The 21,451-nt window shown below is 45.2% G+C and overlaps 1 protein-coding gene across 1 annotated transcript in view; it reads left to right on the forward strand.

The window, feature by feature from the left end:
* The first annotated feature begins 8,694 nt into the window (after positions 1-8,694).
* Positions 8,695-21,451, forward strand: part of LVRN (laeverin) — a 61,899-nt gene continuing 49,142 nt past the window's right edge. Inside the window, exons 1-2 of the mRNA XM_074994116.1 lie at positions 8,695-9,424; positions 21,239-21,381. Coding sequence (XP_074850217.1) covers positions 8,793-9,424; positions 21,239-21,381 — 775 coding nt within the window. The 5' untranslated portion in view covers positions 8,695-8,792. The remainder of the gene's footprint in view (positions 9,425-21,238; positions 21,382-21,451) is intronic.

A 21,451-nucleotide genomic window follows, 5' to 3' on the forward strand; every position in this document is an offset into this window, starting at 1 on the left:
ACTCTATAACATTGCTGTGAACTCTCCTGGAATCTCATCTTGCAAAATGATACCAGAAATCAGTGGGAGGAGGGGGAAGTTCACCTTTTCATTTAATTCACTGCCAACATGGATCCAAACTGCATCTCTCAGGCTTCTTCAGTCTGTGTGACTTATGAAGACTTTAATAGAAAATCAGTTCCATATTGCAAGGCCTTTCATGATAAGAACCCAGATGCCTAACTTTTAAGTTTGGAAGGCTTAGATTTTTATATGTTAGTCAACATAAGTTTCACTCGCACAAACCAACAAATATTTCCTTTAGTAATCAAAACTGGCACAATTCTCTTTTGGGCATGGTAATAAAAGTGCTACTTGAAAATGTGAGTTTGATTTTAAAAGTATTTATTTTATGTATTTTGACAAGTTATTGTTTTTGTGTTTTAACATTTTTTTGCTTTAAATCTGAAAAACAATGTCTCACTGTTACTAAATAAATGTTTGGAAATTAACTGACACTGAGATTTATATTGATTATCTAGAAAATCCCTTAGAATGTTTATCCATTGAGATAATACAAAAAATAAACAAAAACCTCCACCACCACTGACAACAAAAAACCCACCCCTGAATAACATCAGGGGCTATTTAATTTCCATTGCTTTTTAAAATCACTGTGGACTATCTGGCATATTGCCAAAGATAGAATCCATCTTGACAAGACACTGGGACCAATGGCTAAAAACACGATGAGCAAAAGATGTTTGTATTATTGTGAGCCGTTTCGCGCGCACGTCCTGCAGCTGTCATTAATCAAAGTGAGCAATGGGAGCCAAGACTCTGGTGAACAGTTCATGCCATTCAAAACCTGACAAAACTAGAGGGGACAAATTCTTCCTTAGTTTAACTCACTGAGCAGAGTTATGCCAGGTTTGATATGGCCCAATGTAGCCACTATGTGGCATTTGACATTCTGTGCCTGATAGAGAATCTGTGTGTGTTTTTCAATGAGGTGATAAATACCATCTTCCTGATCTGAAGAAGTGGGTCTGTCCCACGAATGTTCATCACTAATAAATTATTTTGTTAGTCTTTAAAGTGCTAGGTGACTGCTGTTTTGTTTTGATAGAATACACACTAACAGGGCCATCTCTCTGTCTCTATTCAGCTTCCTGACTCAATTACAACTGTGGAGTTATCGAGAGAAGGTGTGAGCCCTTTATGCAGTTAACAGGAGAAACAAATACTGAACAAATACTTATTTCTCATAGATTATCTGCAACTTGTATTTTCTGGGCCAAACTTTAACAGTCTGCTTTTCCTAGGGCCTTAGGCTCTGATCTGTAAAGATATTTAGGCATGCCTGTTCTCAGTATTGCAATGCCTAACTGGTTTAGGAATCTGTATCATTTTCAAAAGGGATTTAGGCACTTAGGAGACAAAAATCTCATTGACAGCTGATGTCATGTGGCCTCCCAAGTGTCGAAGTCCCTTTTGAATGTGAGACAGGCTCCTAAATCACTTAGGCACTACGTGCAGGAGCACATGAATGCTGGGCTTATGTCATATTTGAAAATAGTACTTAGAGTATGTTTATGCAGCAAGCGGGGGAAAAAACCCTGCAGCTAGTCAGTGCCGGCTGATTGGGCTTGCAGCACTTGTACTGTGGAGCTGCTGCGTTAATGGCTAGACTTCTAGGCTTGGCCTGGAGCCTGGGTACTGAAATCCTCCCACCTTGCAGGGTCCCAGTCCTCAAGCCCAAGGTCCAGGTAGCAGTATGGGGGGTTTTATTCACCCCAAAATGAAGTGAAGGAAATATACTTGTTTGCACAATGGGGATTTTGGTTACAAGCTCTGGATTGGAGTAGGTCATTGGGAGACGGAAGTGGGGCAGGCTCTTGGAGGGAGTCTGTGTGCAAGTGCAGAAAGGGCGAAGGGCAGAGCTGTGGGGTGCACATGAGGGTCTGGTGTGCAGGCTTCAGGAGGGAGTTTGGGGATTGGTGTGCAGGATGCAAGCTCTGAGGGTGTTTGGGTGCAGGTGGGGGTCTGCCATGCAGGCTCTGGGAGGAAACGTGGGTGCAGGAGTGGGTCTAGGGCAGTATTCCCTCTAAGATGTGCACTTGTGTGGCCACTCAGGAGATTTTTTTAATGCCAACTAGCTGATTAGCAGATTGCCCACAGCTAGTTTTTTGGTTTCTGCGGGTGGTGCCCATTCACACATGCTTTGGTGCACATAAAATATTTATTCCACAGATGGAAGGAAAAGATTAGAGGGAATATTGGTCTGGAGTGCAAGCTCTGTATTTCTTTGTTTCTCGCAAATAGGTGTGAAATTCGCTGGCTGGTGTGTGATTCTATCCCCCTCTAATGGTAGGCAATATGGAAGAAAACACTCTTCTATTGCAACTACTTTCTCCATTAACTTAAGCAGCAGAGGACTGTACTGTGGATCTGAAGAGTCCCAACTCTTTTGATGAGCCAAGTGGGGGAAAAAAAAAAACCCAATATGTAATCCTCATGCAATTAAAGACTGTGCCATAATGCGCATACCAGGGGAATGAACTAAGGTTGGACAAGCAACCTTAATTCTGTCATTTCCTACCTTTTGAGTGCTTGTCTGTGTGACCTTAACTTTCCTTTTGATACAGGTTGTTTACATGCAATTTAAAAACAAGTTAGACTGAAGACATAATGATTTCTGGCTTAAGACATGATGATGCAGTGGTAGTTAATTGTGGTCAGTATACATTAGTGTTTTTGCTAACTAAAGGATGTAACTTAAAGCTGGTGTTACCCAAGGGAAGCTATTGATTAATGGATTCAGGACAAAATTTTAATACTACATGGAATGTATGACAAAGCTACAGTCAAAATCATGATTTTTACATATTGTCAGACTCCACTAAAAGGTGTGGAAGAAATTAACTAGATATCTAGTTCTGGGGAAAGATCTGTTTTATTTGCCCATGTGCAAAAGGGTGATCAGATGGCCTTATAAAAATTGTTCTTCAGGCAATGAAATTAGTTATGTGTAATAACTTCTCCATTTGCAGTTTGTAATCTTCCGTAATTGGGAGTTTTAGACAGTTCCACTCAGGTACTATGTTTTTTAGCTGTAATATGAGAATGGAGATCTTATAATGATTTAAGAGAGGAGTTTAGGATATGATGTATGGAGCTTTGAGAAAGACAAGCACCAGTACAAGATGCCAGAGGCTCAGTCCAACAATCTTAACACTTTGGCCCCAGTCCTACAAAGCATTTAAGCGCATGCTTAACTTTAACGTGTCTTTAATGGGATTACCTATATGAATGAAGTTATGCACATTTTTAAGTGTCCGTAGGATCAGACCCTAATTTAGAGAAACCCAAACTAAAATCTTTAAGTACAATTTTATATAACCCTGTTCCTATTTTTCCAGTGTCGCTTTTCAGAATGGGGGTCTTTTCTCAAACTTTCTAAGTATTTAGATTTTTTTTCTTGACTGTAACCGTTAATTACAGTTTGAAATATATTGTAAATTTGTAATTAGTAAATTTTTATCTGCTCTTAATATTGGGGAACAGAAGTTAAGCTAGAATAATATTAGAATATTTTATTTCTCTGAAATAATCTTTTTCTTTTAATGTTCAACTGGATCTTTGGTAAAATGAGATAAAAAGAGAAAGAATTGCTCTTTTCATAACACATTACAATTGGCTGTGTCTACACTAGCCAAAAACTTCGAAATGGCCATGCAAATGGCCATTTCGAAGTTTACTAATGAAGAACTGAAATACATATTCAGCGCCTCATTAGCATGCGGGCGGCCGCGGCACTTTGAAATTGATGTGGCTTACCGCCGCGCGGCTCGTCCAGAGGGGGCTCCTTTTTGAAAGGACCCCGGCTACTTCGAAGTCCCCTTATTCCTATGAGCAGATGGGAATAAGGGGACTCTGAAGTAGGCAGGGTCCTTTCGAAAAGGAGCCCCGTCGGGATGAGCCATGCCAATTTTGAAGCGCCGCAGCCGCCCGCATGCTAATGAGGCGCTGAATATGTATTTCAGTGCTTCATTAGTAAACTTCGAAATGACCATTTGCATGGCCGTTTCGAAGTTTTTGGCTAGTGTAGACATAGCCATTGTGATACTAATTTAATTACTTTTTATAAACATACCAGTTCATTGTGAGAATTCATATAGATTTATATCTTTCCCCTATCTTGTTTTGCTGCACAACAATGCAGAATCCTACAAAAACAAATCCTACAAAATGAGCTCTCATGTGGCTTGTGGTAAATCTATAAAAGCAATGGCAAAAATACAGCATAAAAATATCTAAATCCTTTTAGTCAGTGTTGTTATGTTGAGATTAACTCTAGCTCGTTGTTCTCTGATCTCACAAACAAAGCTTCAGTTTACTGTTTATCAGAGTCTGAGGGGAAACAAATGTTAAAATGGAAAAATACTGAAATTCTCCTGTGACAGTGGGAGGATAGCTGGAGAACTTACTGAACTATCAGGAAGGACGCTCATGTTTTCTTCAATCCTGGGTTCCTGCAGGACAGTCCTTTTTCAAACAAGCACAAAAGAGTACATTACAAGCACATGTGCATCACACAGCAGCCTTTTGAAATCAGTCCAGGTTCTTATTACAAGCTGTGCTTAATCCAGTGTAGTTTTTTCTTAAAAACCACTTATTGTTTCATCTGTACACCACATTGCACCAGTTTTCCTATACAGTGGCTTTTACTTATGATTCCTTCATTTTGATTTTTTTTTTTTTTGGTTTGCTGGAAATGCAACTGCCCAAGACAGATATACTTCATACATTCTTTACTGAAAACCTGGCCCAAGGCACACTAGACTAATCTTGCTTTTGAAGTATAATTGTCTCAATATACTTCCCAATAGAGACGTACCATAATTTCCCCTTAAATGGAAATTGGATTAGCAAAGGGGATTAGCCTCCCTGACTAAATTAATCTTTTCTATATCCGGACCTCAAATCTTTGGTCTTCTTGCCTGTGACACATTCTTTTGCGTTTATTTTGGTTCAAAGCTAAGGAATACTGAGTAGTGAGTGTATTGATGTGAAACATCTACAGGTTTGACTTCCCTGTTCTAGGACTCTCAGGACCTGAGTGGTCCCAGACCAGGGATTTTGCCGGACCAAGGGAGGTCGATGCTTACCTGCTGATTTGCCACCTCCACTCTTCGGGTACTCCTCCTTGCTGTTGGTCCATGGATGTTGCCAGACAAGAGAGTCCTGGATTTTAGACGTACAATCCGTACAAGTATTGTAGAAAATATCTCTGCATCTAATGGCCTTTTGGAATCCCTGTTTCCAGCTGTTTTACAGCTGGAGTAGATCTGTTAGGTATTTCCGGAGACTTTAGAAATATATTAATTTCCCGTTGTGTTTCCTTTCATGTGAACAAGAAAAAGACGTATTCAAAAGAGTTCCTGGTTTCCTCCAGTGAATTCCTTCATGATATACTCTTCCTAGGAAAAAATAATTTTTAGCCTTAAGGAGGAGGTGGGGAGGTCCATTCCCTCTTCCCTTTCCATGGGGATTACATAGTCCGAGCAACAGAATGTTATCTTATTTTGATCTGAGCAGTTTGTCAAAAATCAGGGTCCTGCAGTTAGGAGGAGAAATTGATGATGGAGTCCAGGTATTTCTTTGGTGTAATCTTGTTTATTTACAAAGAATGTCTACAAAAATGGTTAATTACCTGCACTGAACGACTACTCTTCATGGTAAGAGTGCAGATGTATACAGTAAACCCTTGAAATGCACGATTTTGAGTTGAGTTTAACTCATATTAATGCAAGCTAAGTGCCACTCAAACTCCCGCTCCCTCCCGCCCAGGGTCAAACCCCTAGGCCTGTGTGGCTCTGGATCAACCCTTGCCCCTAGCCCCGCTCACCACCCATGCACGGCTCCAGCTCACCCCCCAATCCCTGGGCCCAGCTCTGGCTCCAGCTCACCACCCCTCATGTGTGGCTCTGGCTCCAGCTGTCCCCTCCCTGCCCTGGTTCAAACCCCTGACCCCTGGCTCTAGCTCCGGCTCACCACCCCTCACACACAGCTCCGGCTCAACTCCCCTGCTTCACTTCAACCCGCCCCCTGCAGCCCTGGTTCAAACCCCCCTGCAGCCTGAGTCACCACCTGCACACGGCTCCTGGCTCACCACCCCCATGTGTGGCTCCAGCTCAACCCCCACACTCTAGTTCACCCCCCGAGGGCCATGCGGCCCTCGTTTAGCTACAACCCTGGCCCCCCTGCCTCCCTCCCACAGCCCCAACACACCACCAGGCTTAGCCCACCCCAACTACTTCCCCTAACCCCAGGACTTACCCTTCAAAAGGAGCTCCACCTGCTCCTGCTGCTTCCCCGGCTGCAGAAGGTCCGTTCCACTGGAGAAACAGCCGCCCCTGATTTACGTGAAATTCAAGATATGCCAGGGTGCATGGGACTGGAAACCTCGTGTAAATTGAGGCACTACTGTATTTTACTTGCTTGTGCCCAGTATATTGAAGTTGGAGAACACTGCTGAAAAGTACCCATTGGACAGCACCTCCTAATGGCCCTTACCTATGGAATTAATGGGCAGTGACTTCCTGACTTCTCCCCGCAATGCCTTCACATAAGAAAGCATGAACAGGGACTCTGATGCAGAGGAGATGGAGGCTGGGCTATGAAATACATCTGCACTCACATCTTGGAGTACAATAAGTATAGTCCAGCAAAATATTTTTTCCTGTAGCAGACATATGATTCAATCAGGTAACTCACAAGCAGCAACAGAAGGAGGTGAGACTAAGACAAAACATTTGCAGAACTGCTTTTCCAAAGTTTGCATCTGATCCAGACATGGTCCTAATGGCCTAATGTTTCATTAAAGTATGCATCGAATACCAGTCAGCATCCCTGCAAATGTCCAATATCAAAACCTCACAGAGGAATGAGAGTTGAAGTCACTTGGACCTTTGTTAAACGTTTCTGCGGTGATGTGTATGAGCTTTCCCAAGCGCTGTCCCAAGGCAGGAAGTGATTCATTTGGAAATATTTGTGTGAAGACTGCCTATCATTCATAAGATCCAGATAGGAGACCAATACTTAAGGTGGTGACCAAAATGATTTAATTTTCTCCAGACAAAATGCCAAGCATCCAACACTGTTCATTTGCATTTGTTTGTGGCTTAGGAAAGAATACAGGTAAATATATTATTTGGTTTAGGTGAAACTGTGACATCATCATAGACAAAAACTCTGTATGTGGCATTAAGGTCTCTTCGTCTTTGAGAATGTGCACCTATGGAGGCCCTGCCATTAGAACCTGCATCTTGCTTACTCTCCATGCAAATGTTATGGCAATCAATAAAGCTGTAATTTGGCAAAGGAGGGACAGAGAACAAGTTGCAAAGGGATCAGAGATCCCACATGGGCAGACAGTACAGTGCTAAGCACCCACAATGGAGCAGTTTCTTTCATGGGTGGAAGGAAATGAATAAGACCATCTGGAAATCTGACTACAAATGAACTGACAAAAATCGACATCCTTTGGATCGGAAGGAGGAGTGACAGCTAAAAAGATGCCTTGAAAAGTTCAAAGTGAGATCTGAGGATTTCAGATATAGCAGGTAATCCAAAATTACCTAAATGAAGACAAGTCTTGGCTGAATTCCCTGGGCCATTAATCAAACTGAAAAACATTTCCTCTTGGTCAAATATAGTAGATGGTTTTCTACTGTTAAGCAGAACATCCTCGACTGCAGTTGAACACTGCCCTTCCTCCTCATCTAACCATTAGTGGCCAAGCTCCGAGGTGTAGGCTGCACAGTACTGGATGCAATATCTGATTGTGGTGCTGCCTCAGTGGGTGCGGAAGAGGAAGATGTGTGGAGGGCTGGACACACAGACTGTGAAGACTGGAAAACCCAAACTGTCTTGACCAGGCTGGTGCACTGAGCATTAGCTCAGCATGATCTAGCTCCATCCTGAGAATAACCTAAGGCATGAGTAGACTTGGGGGAAAGGAGAGAAGGTAAATGCACCAAATCAGCTGGAAAGCCTCAGTTCAAGAGCCTGGATTGAAGTCTGGGTGAGAGCAAAACTGAGTACTTTCTGTTGTCTTGCCTTGCAAACGAGCCAACCAGTGTCCTGTGCCAATCTATGAAGGTGGATCCCTCAAAGTTTCTCTTCAGAGACCACTCATGATTTGGGAAGAAATTTCTGTGAGGTGACCCTAAGCCAGGGTCACTGGCTGTGGGAGTAATGCCACAGAAAAGCCACAGCTTCGCTGCTTCCTGACAGAGTTGGCTGGAGTAGGGCCCCTCCTGGGGAGTCCCCCTTGGAGTCATTTCTTGTGGTGCTCCAGCAACAGCAGCTACCTGTATGCTCTCTCCAGGTCAGGGCACTTCAAGGGGGAGGGCCCGACCCAGACAGTGGATGGACGTTCCTGTGGTGATGACAGGAGAGGATGGGCCAGGAACCAGCCGCTTTTCTAGGCGGGCTTCGGCGCTCCAGCATAAGGCTACACTCCGCCCGGCTCCTGCGGCTGCCTGAGGAGACCAAATTCCCTCTCCGCGTCTCCTGCTGCCAAAGCGGGGCAGGTTCCTCACGGATCCGCCTCGCACCTCTCCCCACCTCCTCAGCGGAGCGCGGCGCTTCCCCGCTCCCCTTCCTCCCGCCTCGCTGCTGGCCGAGGGGCTCCACCTCCACCCGCGCTCCCCGGGGACTCGTGCCTCGTGCAGTGCCCAGCCCAGCCCAGCCCAGCCGCGTTGTTGCGGCGCCTCTCGGCAGAGCGATCGCCAGGCCCGGCTGCAATGGGACCCCAGGCCGCCTCCGGCGTCTACCTGGGCAGGAAGGCCGCCGCCCTGCTGGCTCTGCTGCTGGCCGCGCTGCTGCTGGCGCTGGCCGCGCTGGGGGCGCTGTACGGTCGCTGCCTGCAGGAGGCGGCGGAGGCTCCCTTCGCGCCCACAGCCGGCCCGGAGAAGACGGGCGCCGCCTGCTGCCCCGCCAGCGCCAGCCCAGACCCGGGCAGCGCGCGCCGGCCGGGGGCCTGGGACCAGCCGCGGCTGCCCGGCGCGCTGCTGCCCCTGCACTACCAGCTGCGGCTGTGGCCCCGCGTGCGCCCCGGCCAGCCCGGCCCCTTCGGCTTCTGGGGGCAGGTGAACATCACGGTGCGCTGCGTGCGCGCCACGGCCACCGTGGTGCTGCACAGCGCGCAGCTGGAGCTGTGGGGGGCGGCCGTGCGCGGGCCCCTGGCCGAGGGCGGCGGCAGCCTGGAGGTGGCGGAGCTGTGGCTGGAGGAGCGGCTGGAGTACGCGGTGCTGGAGCTGCGGCAGAGCCTGCGGGCCGGCGCCCTCTACGTGCTGCAGCTCAGCTTCAGGGGCGACCTGCTGGAGGGGCTGGAGGGGCTCTTCCTCACCCGCTACACGGACCAGGGCCAGAGCAGGTGAGAGGCCGAGCGCAGAGGCGGGCACTTGGGCTGAGCGCACGGCGGGAGGGCGGGGTTCAGACCCGCAGAGCTGCAGCCCCACGGCCGTGGGGGAAGGCTGGGGACGCTGTCAGGGGCACTCTCCGCACTCCATCAGTTTTATGATGCATCAGGCAGCCCAGCCCTGCGTGCCCTTGAATCCAGTGAACTCGGCTAATACTCCCTCCCTGCTTTCCAACCCGTGCCGAGCCAGCATCTCCAGGGGGAAATAGACAGGGACCCAAATGGGAGAACAGGCGGAAAGCCACCGCTGTAAGTGCCTGGTTTGGGGGTGTTAGCCCGCTTTCTTCGACAGGAGCGATAAGCTTTTCCTAGATGGAGCTGCCACCCAAGTCTCGGATCTCCTCCCAGCTCCTGGTTTAAGAGAATCAATAGGAATTTGTAACCAGATACATCGCTTTGGTAGTGGCTGGCTCTAGGGGTGCGCCAGGAGACAGAGAAAGTCTCTCTGTGTGGGATCTGGTCTTAGGTGGGAAAAAATTTCTTCTGTGCTGATAGCTGAAGTTCTCTCTTTGTCCCTTATGTGGCGTTAAACAACAAAAGCAGCTTTGTGGCCACATAACATATAAAGGACACTATAAAAATACAGTAGCCTTATCTGACAACCCTCCTCAACCTCCGCCTTGCAGTTTTATACTCCACCTAGTTCGTTACTAGATAATGTGTTAGTAACAAACATCCATAAGTTGCTTCTTGACCTTCTCTATGCTGTTTATTCACTAGCCTCAGGGAACTATAAAGCAAGTCTCCACAGGTTTCCTCTGTTGGCTTGCAATCTGTGGCTCTGGTTGTAGTGTCATTATTCTTGCAGAATAGGGTTGCTCTTATGCAAGTCCTGTGGTTCCATTGACCTCAGTATGAGAAAAGTGCAACTCAGTGCGGTAAAGTTTGCAGGATTGGGCCCTCTATGGGCTGTGCTTTATGGTATGTCTCTTCCTACCAATTGCATTGTGATGTATGAAAAACAGGTTTGGTAAAAGCTTGCATCTGTTAAAGTTTAACTGGTGCTGGATTATTGGCACTGGTATCCTCTCAAAATTGGTCAGCACTTGGTGCAATTATAAGAACTCTAATTGCCTTTCCTTGTGATGTCTGACATTACAAATAAGAGGAGCCAGTGGGTGGCTTGCAGAAAGATTCTGAAGTCCCCTGTTTATATTAGCTGAGGTGGCCACTAGAGAACCCATTCCTGAAACCAATTATGTGGCAAAACCATGGTGCAAAAAACATAGTTCAGACATCTTTCAGCCTCCTGTAGCTAAGACACTACACTCCCCATACATTTCATGTTTCTCTCACACATTAGCATAACAGCTCAGGGCAAGTCAGTGTTCACATTTTAAAGTGAAACAGATGGGGAGTTATTTTTCTAGTGTTCACCGATACCTACGCTGGGTCGGCAAAGACAAATATGAGCAGCCCGGACCTGTTGGCCACTTCTGTTTTCCCGTGCTGCTTCCCTGCCTTATCTCCTTCCCCCAGTTTACAATTATAGTCTCTGTGTCTTAATTGCCCCAGTGCCTTCCCACTCCACTATCCATGCCATCTCCCCAAGCACTCAGCTGTGTTGCTAAGTTGTCCCTTACAGCACTATACCTAGTCTCAGGGAGTTCCACACGCTTGTCAAAACATGCCCCCCCCTCCACACACACACAAAACCAGGGAATCACAGGAAGTTTGTCCTAGACGGAAGAGCTCAGTAGGGGAGCAAGAAGTTCCATACCTCTGATGTCATCAGCATCATTGACCTAGCCCCAGCACATCAGTAGGTCATAAACAGAGAGCAAGGAGTGGGAAGACATATGCTTTTTACTGAAGATGACAATTGTGAAATTGGCTTCCAGTCTTGCTCCTCAGCCTTCTTACCATTTTGCATGGCTCCTTCTCAGCAACCCCTCGCTATTCTTGCCAATACTACTTCTAGTCCAGCAGACTTTCTCAGGTCTCCTAGGCTACATCTACACTAGCCCCAAACTTCGAAATGGCCATTCAAATGGCCATTTCGAAGTTTACTAATGAAGCGCTGAAATGCATATTCAGCGCTTCATGAGCATGTGGGCAGCTGCGGCGCTTCGAAATTGATGCAGCTCACTGCCGCGCGGCTCATCCAGAGGGGGCTCCTTTTCGAAAAGACCCCGCCTACTTCAAAGTTCCCTTATTCCCATCAGCTCATGGGAATAAGGGGACTTCGAAGTAGGCAGCGTCCTTTCGAAAAGGAGCCCTGTCTGGACGAGACATGTGGCAGTGAGACGCGTCAATTTCGAAGTGCCGCAGCTGCCCGCATGCTAATGAAGCGCTGAATATGCATTTCAGCGCTTCATTAGTAAACTTCGAAATGGCCATTTGAATGGCCATTTTGAAGTTTGGGGCTAGTGTAGACACGGCCTTAGAGTGGGGCTTCACTCAGGCAAAGCATAAAATGTTTGTCTGCTGGAGCAAGTACCCGAACAGAGGTAAACTATACTGCTCTGTGCTGTAACTGCTTCAGGTCTCCCCTTCCGTTGTGGTTAGTATGGAGGACTAGCATAGCCCACCCATCCGATAGTCAGACTCAAATTCAAAACTTTAACTCTGACTCAGATGTTTTCAGGTACCTATGACACATTATGCATGTCACTGTATAGGTTGTTCTGCAGAGAATATGTCTTAACTGAGCTAAGAACAGTGTTCAGGCTGTGTCTTTTAGATTTTTTTGAGGAATTAGATCCATGCACTGCAGGTGTGTACAGGAAAACATGCTACTTAGGTGTAGAGTGGAAGGGTGTGTCTACACTTGCATTCCTCTTTCAAAAAAGGTATGCAAACGAGGCATAAATTTGCATATTTGGCACCTCATTTGCATATTCTAATTTCAAAAGAGCTTCTTTTGAAAGAAGAAAGCCAGTGTGGACACTGCTCTTTCGAAAGTAACCCCCATCTTCAAAAGAATCCTTCTTCCCATTAAATAAAGGGAAGAAGGATTCTTTTGAAGATGGGTTTACTTTTGAAAGAGCAGCGTCTACGCTGGCTTTCTTCTTTCGAAATTAGAATATGCAAATGAGGTGCCGAATATGCAAATTTATACCCCATTTACATTTTCGATTTACCTCATTTGCATACCTTTTTCAAAAGAGGAATGAAAGTGTAGACACACCCGAAGAGTCTGTGAATGTTTTTGTTAAGTCTTTTCCACCCAGACTCCTTCCCAGAGTCTTTACCTCATTCCCAGAGCCAGAGGCTATGTCTACACAAGCCAAAAACTTCAAAATGGCCATGGAAATGGCCATTTCAAAGTTTACTAATGAAGCGCTGAAATACATATTCAGCACCTCATTAGCATGCGGGTGGCTGCAGCACTTCGAAATTGATGCAGCTCGCCGCCGCGCAGCTCATCCAGAGAGGGCTCCTTTTTGAAAGGACCCCAGCTACTTCAAAGTCCCCTTATTCCCATCTGCTCATAGGAATAAGGGGACTTCGAAGTAGGCAGGGTCCTTTTGAAAAGGAGCCCCGTCTGGATGAGCTGCGTGGCGGCAAGCTGCGTCAATTTCGAAGTGCCACGGCCGCCCGCATGCTGATGAGGCGCTGAATATGTATTTCAGCGCTTCATTAGTAAACTTCGAAACGGCCATTTCCATGGCCGTTTTGAAGTTTTTGGCTAGTGTGGACACGGCCCATGTGTTAACACCCATGTAAAACAAGCAGTGAGGGATGAAAAGGCATCTTTCAAAAAGTGGAAGGCAAATCCTACTGAGGTAAATACAAAGGAACATAAACACTACCAAATTAAATTTAAAACTAATAAGGAAAGCCAAAAAAGATTTTGAGGAACAGCTAGCCAAAAGCTCAAAAAGTAATAACAAAATGTTTTTTAAATACATTAGAAGCAAGAAGCCTACTAAAAGACCAGGGGGTCCCCTAGATGATACAAATACAAAAGGAGCAATCAAGGGCGATAAAGCCATTGTGGAGAGACTAAATTATTTCTTTGCTTCAGTCTGAGGCTGAGGATGTTGGGGAGATTCCCAAACCTGCACCATTTTTTGTGGGAAATGAAACTGAGAAACTGTCCTGGATTGAAGTGCCATTAGAGGAGGTTTTGGAACAAATAGTAGATAAACTTAATGTTAACAAATCACCAGGACCGGATGGCATTCATCCAAGGGTTCTGAAAGAACTCAGATGGGAAATTGCAGAACTATTCATACTAGTTTGTCACCTGTCCTTTGGATCAGCTTTCATACCTAATGACTGGAAGATAGCTAATGTGACAACAATATTTAAAAAGGGCTCTAGAGGTGACCTTGGCAATTACAGACCAGTAAGTCTAACGTCAGTTCTGGGCAAATTAGGTGAAACAATAGTAAAGAATAAAATTGTCAGGCATGTAGAAGAATGTAATTTGATGGGCAAAAGTCAACATGGTTTCTGCAGTGGGAAATCATGTCTTACTAATCTGTTAGATAGTAACAGAGAGTAAGCCGTGCCAGTCTATACACTATCAAAACAAAAAGCAGTCAAGTAGCACTTTAAAGACTAGCAAAATAGTTTATTAGGTGAGCTTTCATGGGACAGACCCACTTCTTCAGACCACAGCCAGACCAGAACAGACTCAATATTTAAGACACAGAGAACGAAAAACAGTAAGCAATGAGGACAAATCAGAAAAAGATAATCAAGGTGAGCAAATCAGAGAGAGGAGGCGTGGGGGGGAAGATCAAGAATTAGATTGAGCCAAGTATGCAGACGAGCCCCGATAGTGACTCAGAGGCCGCATCTACACGTGCATGCTACTTCGAAGTAGCAGCGCCAACTTCGAAATAGCGGCTGTCACGGCTACACGTGTTGGGCGCTATTTCGAAGTTGAAATCGACATTAGGCGGCGAGACGTTGAAGTCGCTAACCCCATGAGGGGATGGGAATAGCGCCCTACTTCGAAGTTGAACGTCGAAGTAGGGCACGTGTAGACGATCCGCGTCCCGCAACATCGAAATAGCGGGGTCTGCCATGGCGGCCATCAGCTGAGGGGTTGAGAGACGCTCTCTCTCCAGCCCCTGCGGGGCTCTGTGGTCACCGTGTGCAGCAGCCCTTAGCCCAGGGCTTCTGGCTGCTGCTGCTGCAGCTGGGTATCCATGCTGCATGCACAGGGTCTGCAACCAGTTGTCGGCTCTGTGGATCTTGTGTTGTTTAGTGCAGTTGTGTCTGGGAGGGGCCCTTTAAGGGAGCAGCTTGCTGTTGAGTCCGCCCTGTGACCCTGTCTGCAGCTGTTCCTGGCACCCTTATTTCGATGTGTGCTACTTTGGCGTGTAGACGTTCCCTCGCAGCGCCCATTTCGATGTGGTGCTGCCCAACGTCGAAGTTGAACGTTGACGTTGCCAGCCCTGGAGGACGTGCAGACGTTATTCATCGAAATAGACTATTTCGATGTCGCTACATCGAAATAAGCTATTTCGATGTAGCGTGCACGTGTAGATGTAGCCAGAAAGTTCCCATCACATTTAAACCATGTGTTAATGTGCCAAAGTTGAATATAAATGTCAGCTCGTCCACTTCTCTTTCTAAAATGGAGCGATAATTTCTCTTCAGTAACACACATACCTTGAGGTCATTGACAGAATGCCCCATTCCATTAAAATGTTGACTAACTGGTTTGTGGATCTGGAGTGTTTTGATGTCTGTTTTGTGCCCGTTGACCCTTTGTCTAAGGGAGTTAGAAGTCTGTCCAATATACAAAGCATCTGGGCACTGTTGGCACATGATGGCATATATGATGTTAGTAGAGGAGCATGAGAAAGTGCCCGTGATTCTGTGAGTAACCTGGTTAAGTCCAGTGATGGTATTTCCAGGGAAGATATGTGGACAAAGCTGGCAACGGGCATTGTTGCAGGGAAAGGTTCCAGGACTGGTGTTCCTGGGGTATAGACTGTGGCTGTTAGTAAGGATCCTCATGAGGTTGGGAGGTTGTCTGTAGGAGAGAACAGGCATGTCACCCAGGGCCTTCTGGAGTGTAGCATCCTGATTAAGAATAGGTTGTAGGTCTTTAATAATTCGTTGCAGTGGTCTGAGTTGGGGGCTGTAGGTGATGACCAGTGGTGTTCTGTTCTTGGCTTTTTTGGGTCGATCTTGGAGTAGCTGGTCTCTGGGTATGTGTCTGGCCCTGTCGATTTGTTTTTTTTTTACTTCTCCTGGTGGGTAATTCAGGTTTATGAATATTTGGTAAAGTTCTTGTAGTTTTTGGTCTCTGTCAGTAGGATCAGAGCAAATGCGATTGTACCTAAGAGCTTGACTGTAAACAATGGATCTAGTCACGTGTGCAGGATGGAAACTAGAAGGGTGTAGATAAGTATAGCGATCAGTAGGTTTTCGGTACAGTGTGATACTGATCAGGCCATCCTTGATTAGTACTGTAGTGTCCAGGAAATGTATCTCTTGCATGTTGTAATCGAGGCATAAGTTGATGGTGGGGTGTAGATTGTTAAAGTCTCTGTGGAATTCTTTTAGAGCCTCTGTACCATGGGTCCAAATCATAAAGATGTCATCAATGTATCTTAAGTAGAGGAGTGGTAATTGGGGACGAGAGCTGAGGAATCGTTGTTCCAGGTCAGCCATAAATATATTAGCATATTGTGGGGCCATGCGGGTGCCCATAGCAGTTCCACTAATCTGGAGGTATAAATTGTCCCCAAAACGGAAATGATTGTGTGTGAGAACAAAGTTACAGAGGTCAGACACCAGATTGGCTGTGGTGGCATCAGGGATGGTGTTCCTGATTGATTGTAATCCATCTTTATGTGGAATATTAGTGCACAGAGCCTCTACATCCATTGTGGCAAGGATGGCATTATCGGGAACTTTTCCAATGTTTTGTAATTTCCTCAGGAAGTCGGTGGTATCTCGGATATAGCTGGGAGCATTGGTGGCATAGGGTTTGAGGAGGGAGTCCACGTAACTGGATAGTCCGGTGGTAATAGGTATGTGTGTTACTGAAGAGAAATTATTGCTCCGTTTTAGAAAGAGAAGTGGACGAGCTGACATTTATATTCAAATTCGGCACATTAACATATGGTTTAAATCGTGATGGGAACTTTCTGAGTCACTATAGGGGCTTGTCTGCATACTTGGCTCAATCTAATTCTTGATCTTCTCCCCCACCCCTCCTCTCTCTGATTTGCTCACCTTGATTATCTTTTTCTGATTTGTCCTCCTTGCTTACTGTTTTTGGTTCTCTGTGTCTTAAATATTGAGTCTGTTCTGGTCTGGCTATGGTCTGAAGAAGTGGGTCTGTCCCACGAGAGCTCACCTAATAAACTATTTTGCTAGTCTTTAAAGTGCTACTTGACTGCTTTTTCTTTTAATCTGTTAGAGTTTTTTGAAGGGGTTAACAAACATGTAGATGGAAGATCCAGTGGACATAGTATACTTAGATTTCCAGAAAGCCTTTGACAAAGTACCTCATCAAAGGCTCTTATGTAAATTAAGTTGTTGTGGGATAAGAGGGAAGGTCCTTTCATGGACTGAGAACTGGTTACAATACAGGAAAAAAAGAGTAGGCATAAATGGTAAATTTTCTGAATGGAGAGGGGTAACTAGTGGGTCAGTCCCAGGACCAGTCCTGTTCAATTTATTGATAAATGATCTGGAGAAGGGGGTAAGCAGTGAGGTGGCAAAGTTTGCAGATGACACTAAACTATTCAGGATAGTCAAGACAAAGGCAGACTGTGAAGAACTTCAAAAAGATCTCATCAAACTGAGTGACTGGGCAAAAAATGGCAAATGAAATTTAATGCGGATAAATGTAAGGTAATGCACATTGGAAAAAGTAACCCCAGCTATACTTACCATATGATGGGGGCTAGTTTAGCTATAACTAATCAGGAAAGAGATCTTGGAGTTATTGTGGATGGTTCCTTGAAAACATCCACACAGTGTGCAGAGGCAGTCAAAAAGGCAAATAGGATGTTAGGTATTATTAAAAAAGGGATAGAAAATAAGACAAGGAGTATCTTACTGCCCCTGTGTAAATCTATGGTACGCCCATATCTTGAATACTGTGTACAGATGTGGTTTCCTCACCTAAAAAAAGATATCCCGGCACTGGAAAAGGTTCAGAAAAGGGCAACTAAAACGATTAGGGGCTTGGAACAGGTCCCATATGAGGAGAGGCTACGAAGATTGGGACTTTTCAGTTTAGAAAAGAGGAGACTGAGGGAGGACATGATAGAGGTATATAAAATTATGACAGGTGTGGAGAGGGTGAAAAAGGAGAAGTTACTTACTTGTGCCCATAATACAAGAACTAGAGGACACCAAATGAAATTAATGGATAGCAGGTTTAAAACTAATAAAAGAAAGTTCTTCTGCACTCAGTGCATAGTTAACCCATGGAACTCCTTGCCAGAGGAGGCTGTGAAGGCTAGGACTATAACAGAATTTAAGAAAGAGCTAGATAAATTCATGGAGGTTAGGTCCATAAAAGGCTGTTTGCCAAGGGTATGAATGGTGTTCCTGGCCTCTGATTGTGAGAGGCTGGAAATGGATGGCAGGAGACAAATCACTTGATTGTTGTCTTCGGTCCACACCTGGCACTGGCCACTGTTGGCAGACAGGCTACTGGGCTGGATGGATCTTCGGTCTGACCCAGTATGGCCATTCTTATGTTCTTATGGATCTCCCCTCTGCACCCAAACTCCTTGCCCCATCCTGATGAAAGTGAGGGAGGGTGGGTGAATGCAAGCAACAGAAAGAGGGAGGATTGAGTGAGCAGGGAGTGGACCCTCAGAGAAAGTGTGAGACAGGTGAATAGCATCGGGGAGAGACAGACGCAGGGCAGGAGTCTCTGGATTTGCGTAGTTAGACAACTGGCAACCCAACAGGGTGGGCACATGGAAGCCCTGGCTGTGTCAGAAGAGCAGGCACAGCTGCCACCTCACTGGGCACCAGTCAGCACAGGCACAGCACTGCCAAAATGTCAGGCAGACCCATCTCCATGTGGACATGGCTTGTGTGTGCATGGGGGCCCAGTGACTGTTCTGCTCTGGAGCCCAGAATTTCTGCTGGCAGGCCTGCTGATGGGCAGGCTCTCTCCGATCCACGTAGAGTGTTTTCGCCTCATGCAGTGCAGTAGCAAGCTGTTCTTATACATATGACCTGTGGTGGTTGACCAGCATCCTAAGGGAATCCATTAATTAATTTTCTGGGCTGGGCATCTGCAACTGAATTTGCATTCCCGTGTATCGGTTCCATCTTAATCTTGGCATACCAAGCTCCATTTTAGCAACTTGACATTTGCCTTTTTCGTTTGATGTAGCACCGCCACCTAAAAGAGTAAGGCTGTGTTTTGCTTAGGGCCCACAACATAACCATATATTCTTTTGTCATTGTTACATAGTTGTTTTTCCTCAGAGATACAATTTCTTGTTCCACCACACTGTGGTGTGGCTCTCCCCTTTTCATCAGCTTGCAGCAGCACATCCTTGAGCCGTTAAGATGAACCACATGTGCTCGGACATCATCAGAGATGGCTATAGTGTGAAATATATGATGGAATTTGGGTAAAACCGCAGGAAATTACAGTTCTCCCCATGGAGATCAGTCATAAATTTAATTAACAATTTTTTTAATGACCATCATCAGCATGAGAGCATGTCCTCTGGAATGGTGGCTGAAGCATGAAGAAACACAAATGTTTAGCATATCTGGCACATAAATACCTTCCAGTGCCAGCCACAAAAGTACTGTGCAAATGTGTGCTCTCACTTTGAGGTGATGCTGTAAATAAGAAGCAGTTAGCATTAACTCTGGCAAATGTAAACAAAACTTGCTTCTCTGAGTGACTGGCTGAGCAAGAAGTAGGACTGAGTGGACTTTTAAGCTGTAAAGATTTACGTGGTTCTAGCTTTGAATGCACTTATGTAACAAAAATTCTACATTTGTAATTGATACTTTCACAATAAAGAGACCGCACTCCAGTATTTGTATAAGGTGAATTCAAAAATACCCTTTTATCATTTCTCTTGTGCAAATATATGTAATGAAATAAAGTGTGCACTGCAAACTTTGTATTCTGTGTTGTAATTGAAATCAATGTATTTGAAAACATCCACATATATTTAAGATGTTTTATTTGATATCCTTTTGTTTAGAATATGAGGGACAATGCTGGCCACCAGCTTCTGCAGCTCCCATTGGCTGGGAACAGAGAACAGCAGCCACTGGGAGCTGCTGTGGGTGGTGCCTGCAGATGGTCAGTGTCAGCAAAATGTCTCACAGCCCACAGATTACCCTGATGCGCCACAGGTTGCCCACACCTGCTCTAGGATCTTTGTCTACTAACTGTTATTTCAGACTGTGTTGGCAGTGTTTAAGGAATTGTTCTAATTAAGCCCATTAATTCATGGACCTCATCAACTGTGGAAACCTGCCAACCAATTCGCCATTTTCTTATATAACCTGTAGCTTGACTTGCAAGTTCAGTATAGTTCATGTCCCTTTTTCTTTTATGAGCTTCCCAAACCTCCTGTACTCTTCAAGGAGAAGTTTGAACTTTTGCAAGAGCGACTGTTTAAATTTCTCTGTCCATGATAGCGAAAATGTCTAATACCTTTGATCAGAATAGTAGTGGAGTCAAACGCCAGACTGAGTCCTTCTACTCTATCTTGTTTGATTCACAATCCATTTCAAAGGTGTCCCCTTCCCTAAGACTAGAAAAATCATTTGGAATCTTTGCTGCCCACTGAGACAGGCATTTGGGTGTCCAACTTCACCTGCTGCATGCGGGTTTTGTTGGTGCAATCGGTCCATCTCCAGATTATGTTGACATTCTACGTCCTTCATTCTTTCCTCATACTGTCAGTGGCACTCCTCATCTTCTGTGTCATGTTGGCATTATCTATCTTCTCCCTCATATTGGCATTCCCCATCTCCAAGCAGCTGGATTTTAAAAAACGGGTGGTCCATCTGCAGCTGCATTCTCTCTTGGTCTACCTGTAGGTCTTTCTCCAATTCCTGTAACAGTGATGCATTTGGCCTGTACAGAGAATGGAAATGGTTTCTGTCAACATCTTCCCTGCTTCTCCCTAGCCAGGATTTTCCTTAATTACTTCAAGTTGGGCACCCAAAGCCAGTGGGCACTTCTGAAAACTCGGCCACTGCATCCACTGGGTTCTCCCCTGGCCCACTACACTATGCTCCAACGCCCTCTTTCAAATTACCGAAAAAGGCATTTTGGAGCAGGGCTCTACAGCATCTTGATGCAACAGTGTTTTTGTATCATATTCCCCAGTGCTACAGAACTGCTGCCATAAGGTTCTTCTGTGCTTGGGTTGGGTGGAGACGGGGAGAATATTTTGACACTTCCTATAATTCTTAAAATTCTTTAATACGAAAGTTTGGATTAGTGATAAATTATCCAGATTTCATCTACTTCTGATATGATAGAGGTGGCTACCTAATTTCTGAGCACTTGATTTGTGTGGATGAACTAAACTTGGCATGAGACTCTCATACTATATTAGGAAAAAAAATTTAAAAAACCCAACAAATATATAAAAAGCATGAACTCCAGTTAGAAAAGAAAGGCACGTCAGAAAAAAAATTAGACTTGGAACTTTGCAGGGAATGGGTGTGGGGGGAGGCAATTTTGTCATAAATGTCTATTATGACTAACCTTTTTCTAAATCCACATGTGTATATGATTTATCTTTTGTTTTTCCAGTTTGGCAGATTTTGTGCACTATGTATAATGGTTTTCATCATCTGCAACATGCTGGATTAATCATATCTGTATTTCCAATTTAGTATGTTGATTGCATCTCAGCTTGAACCAACATATGCAAGGACTGTCTATCCCTGCTTTGATGAACCTGCCATGAAGGCAACCTTTAATATCACAATTGTCCATCACCCCAGTTATGTGGCCCTTTCCAACATGCCTGCTATAGGTAGGTTAAAAATGGACTTCTGTTTTTTTCCAAGCTATCTCAATAAAGGCTTGAATTTACTTGAACAGTG

The sequence above is a fragment of the Carettochelys insculpta genome, chromosome 5 (genome assembly GCF_033958435.1).
Source record: "Carettochelys insculpta isolate YL-2023 chromosome 5, ASM3395843v1, whole genome shotgun sequence".
Lineage (NCBI taxonomy): Eukaryota > Metazoa > Chordata > Testudines > Carettochelyidae > Carettochelys > Carettochelys insculpta.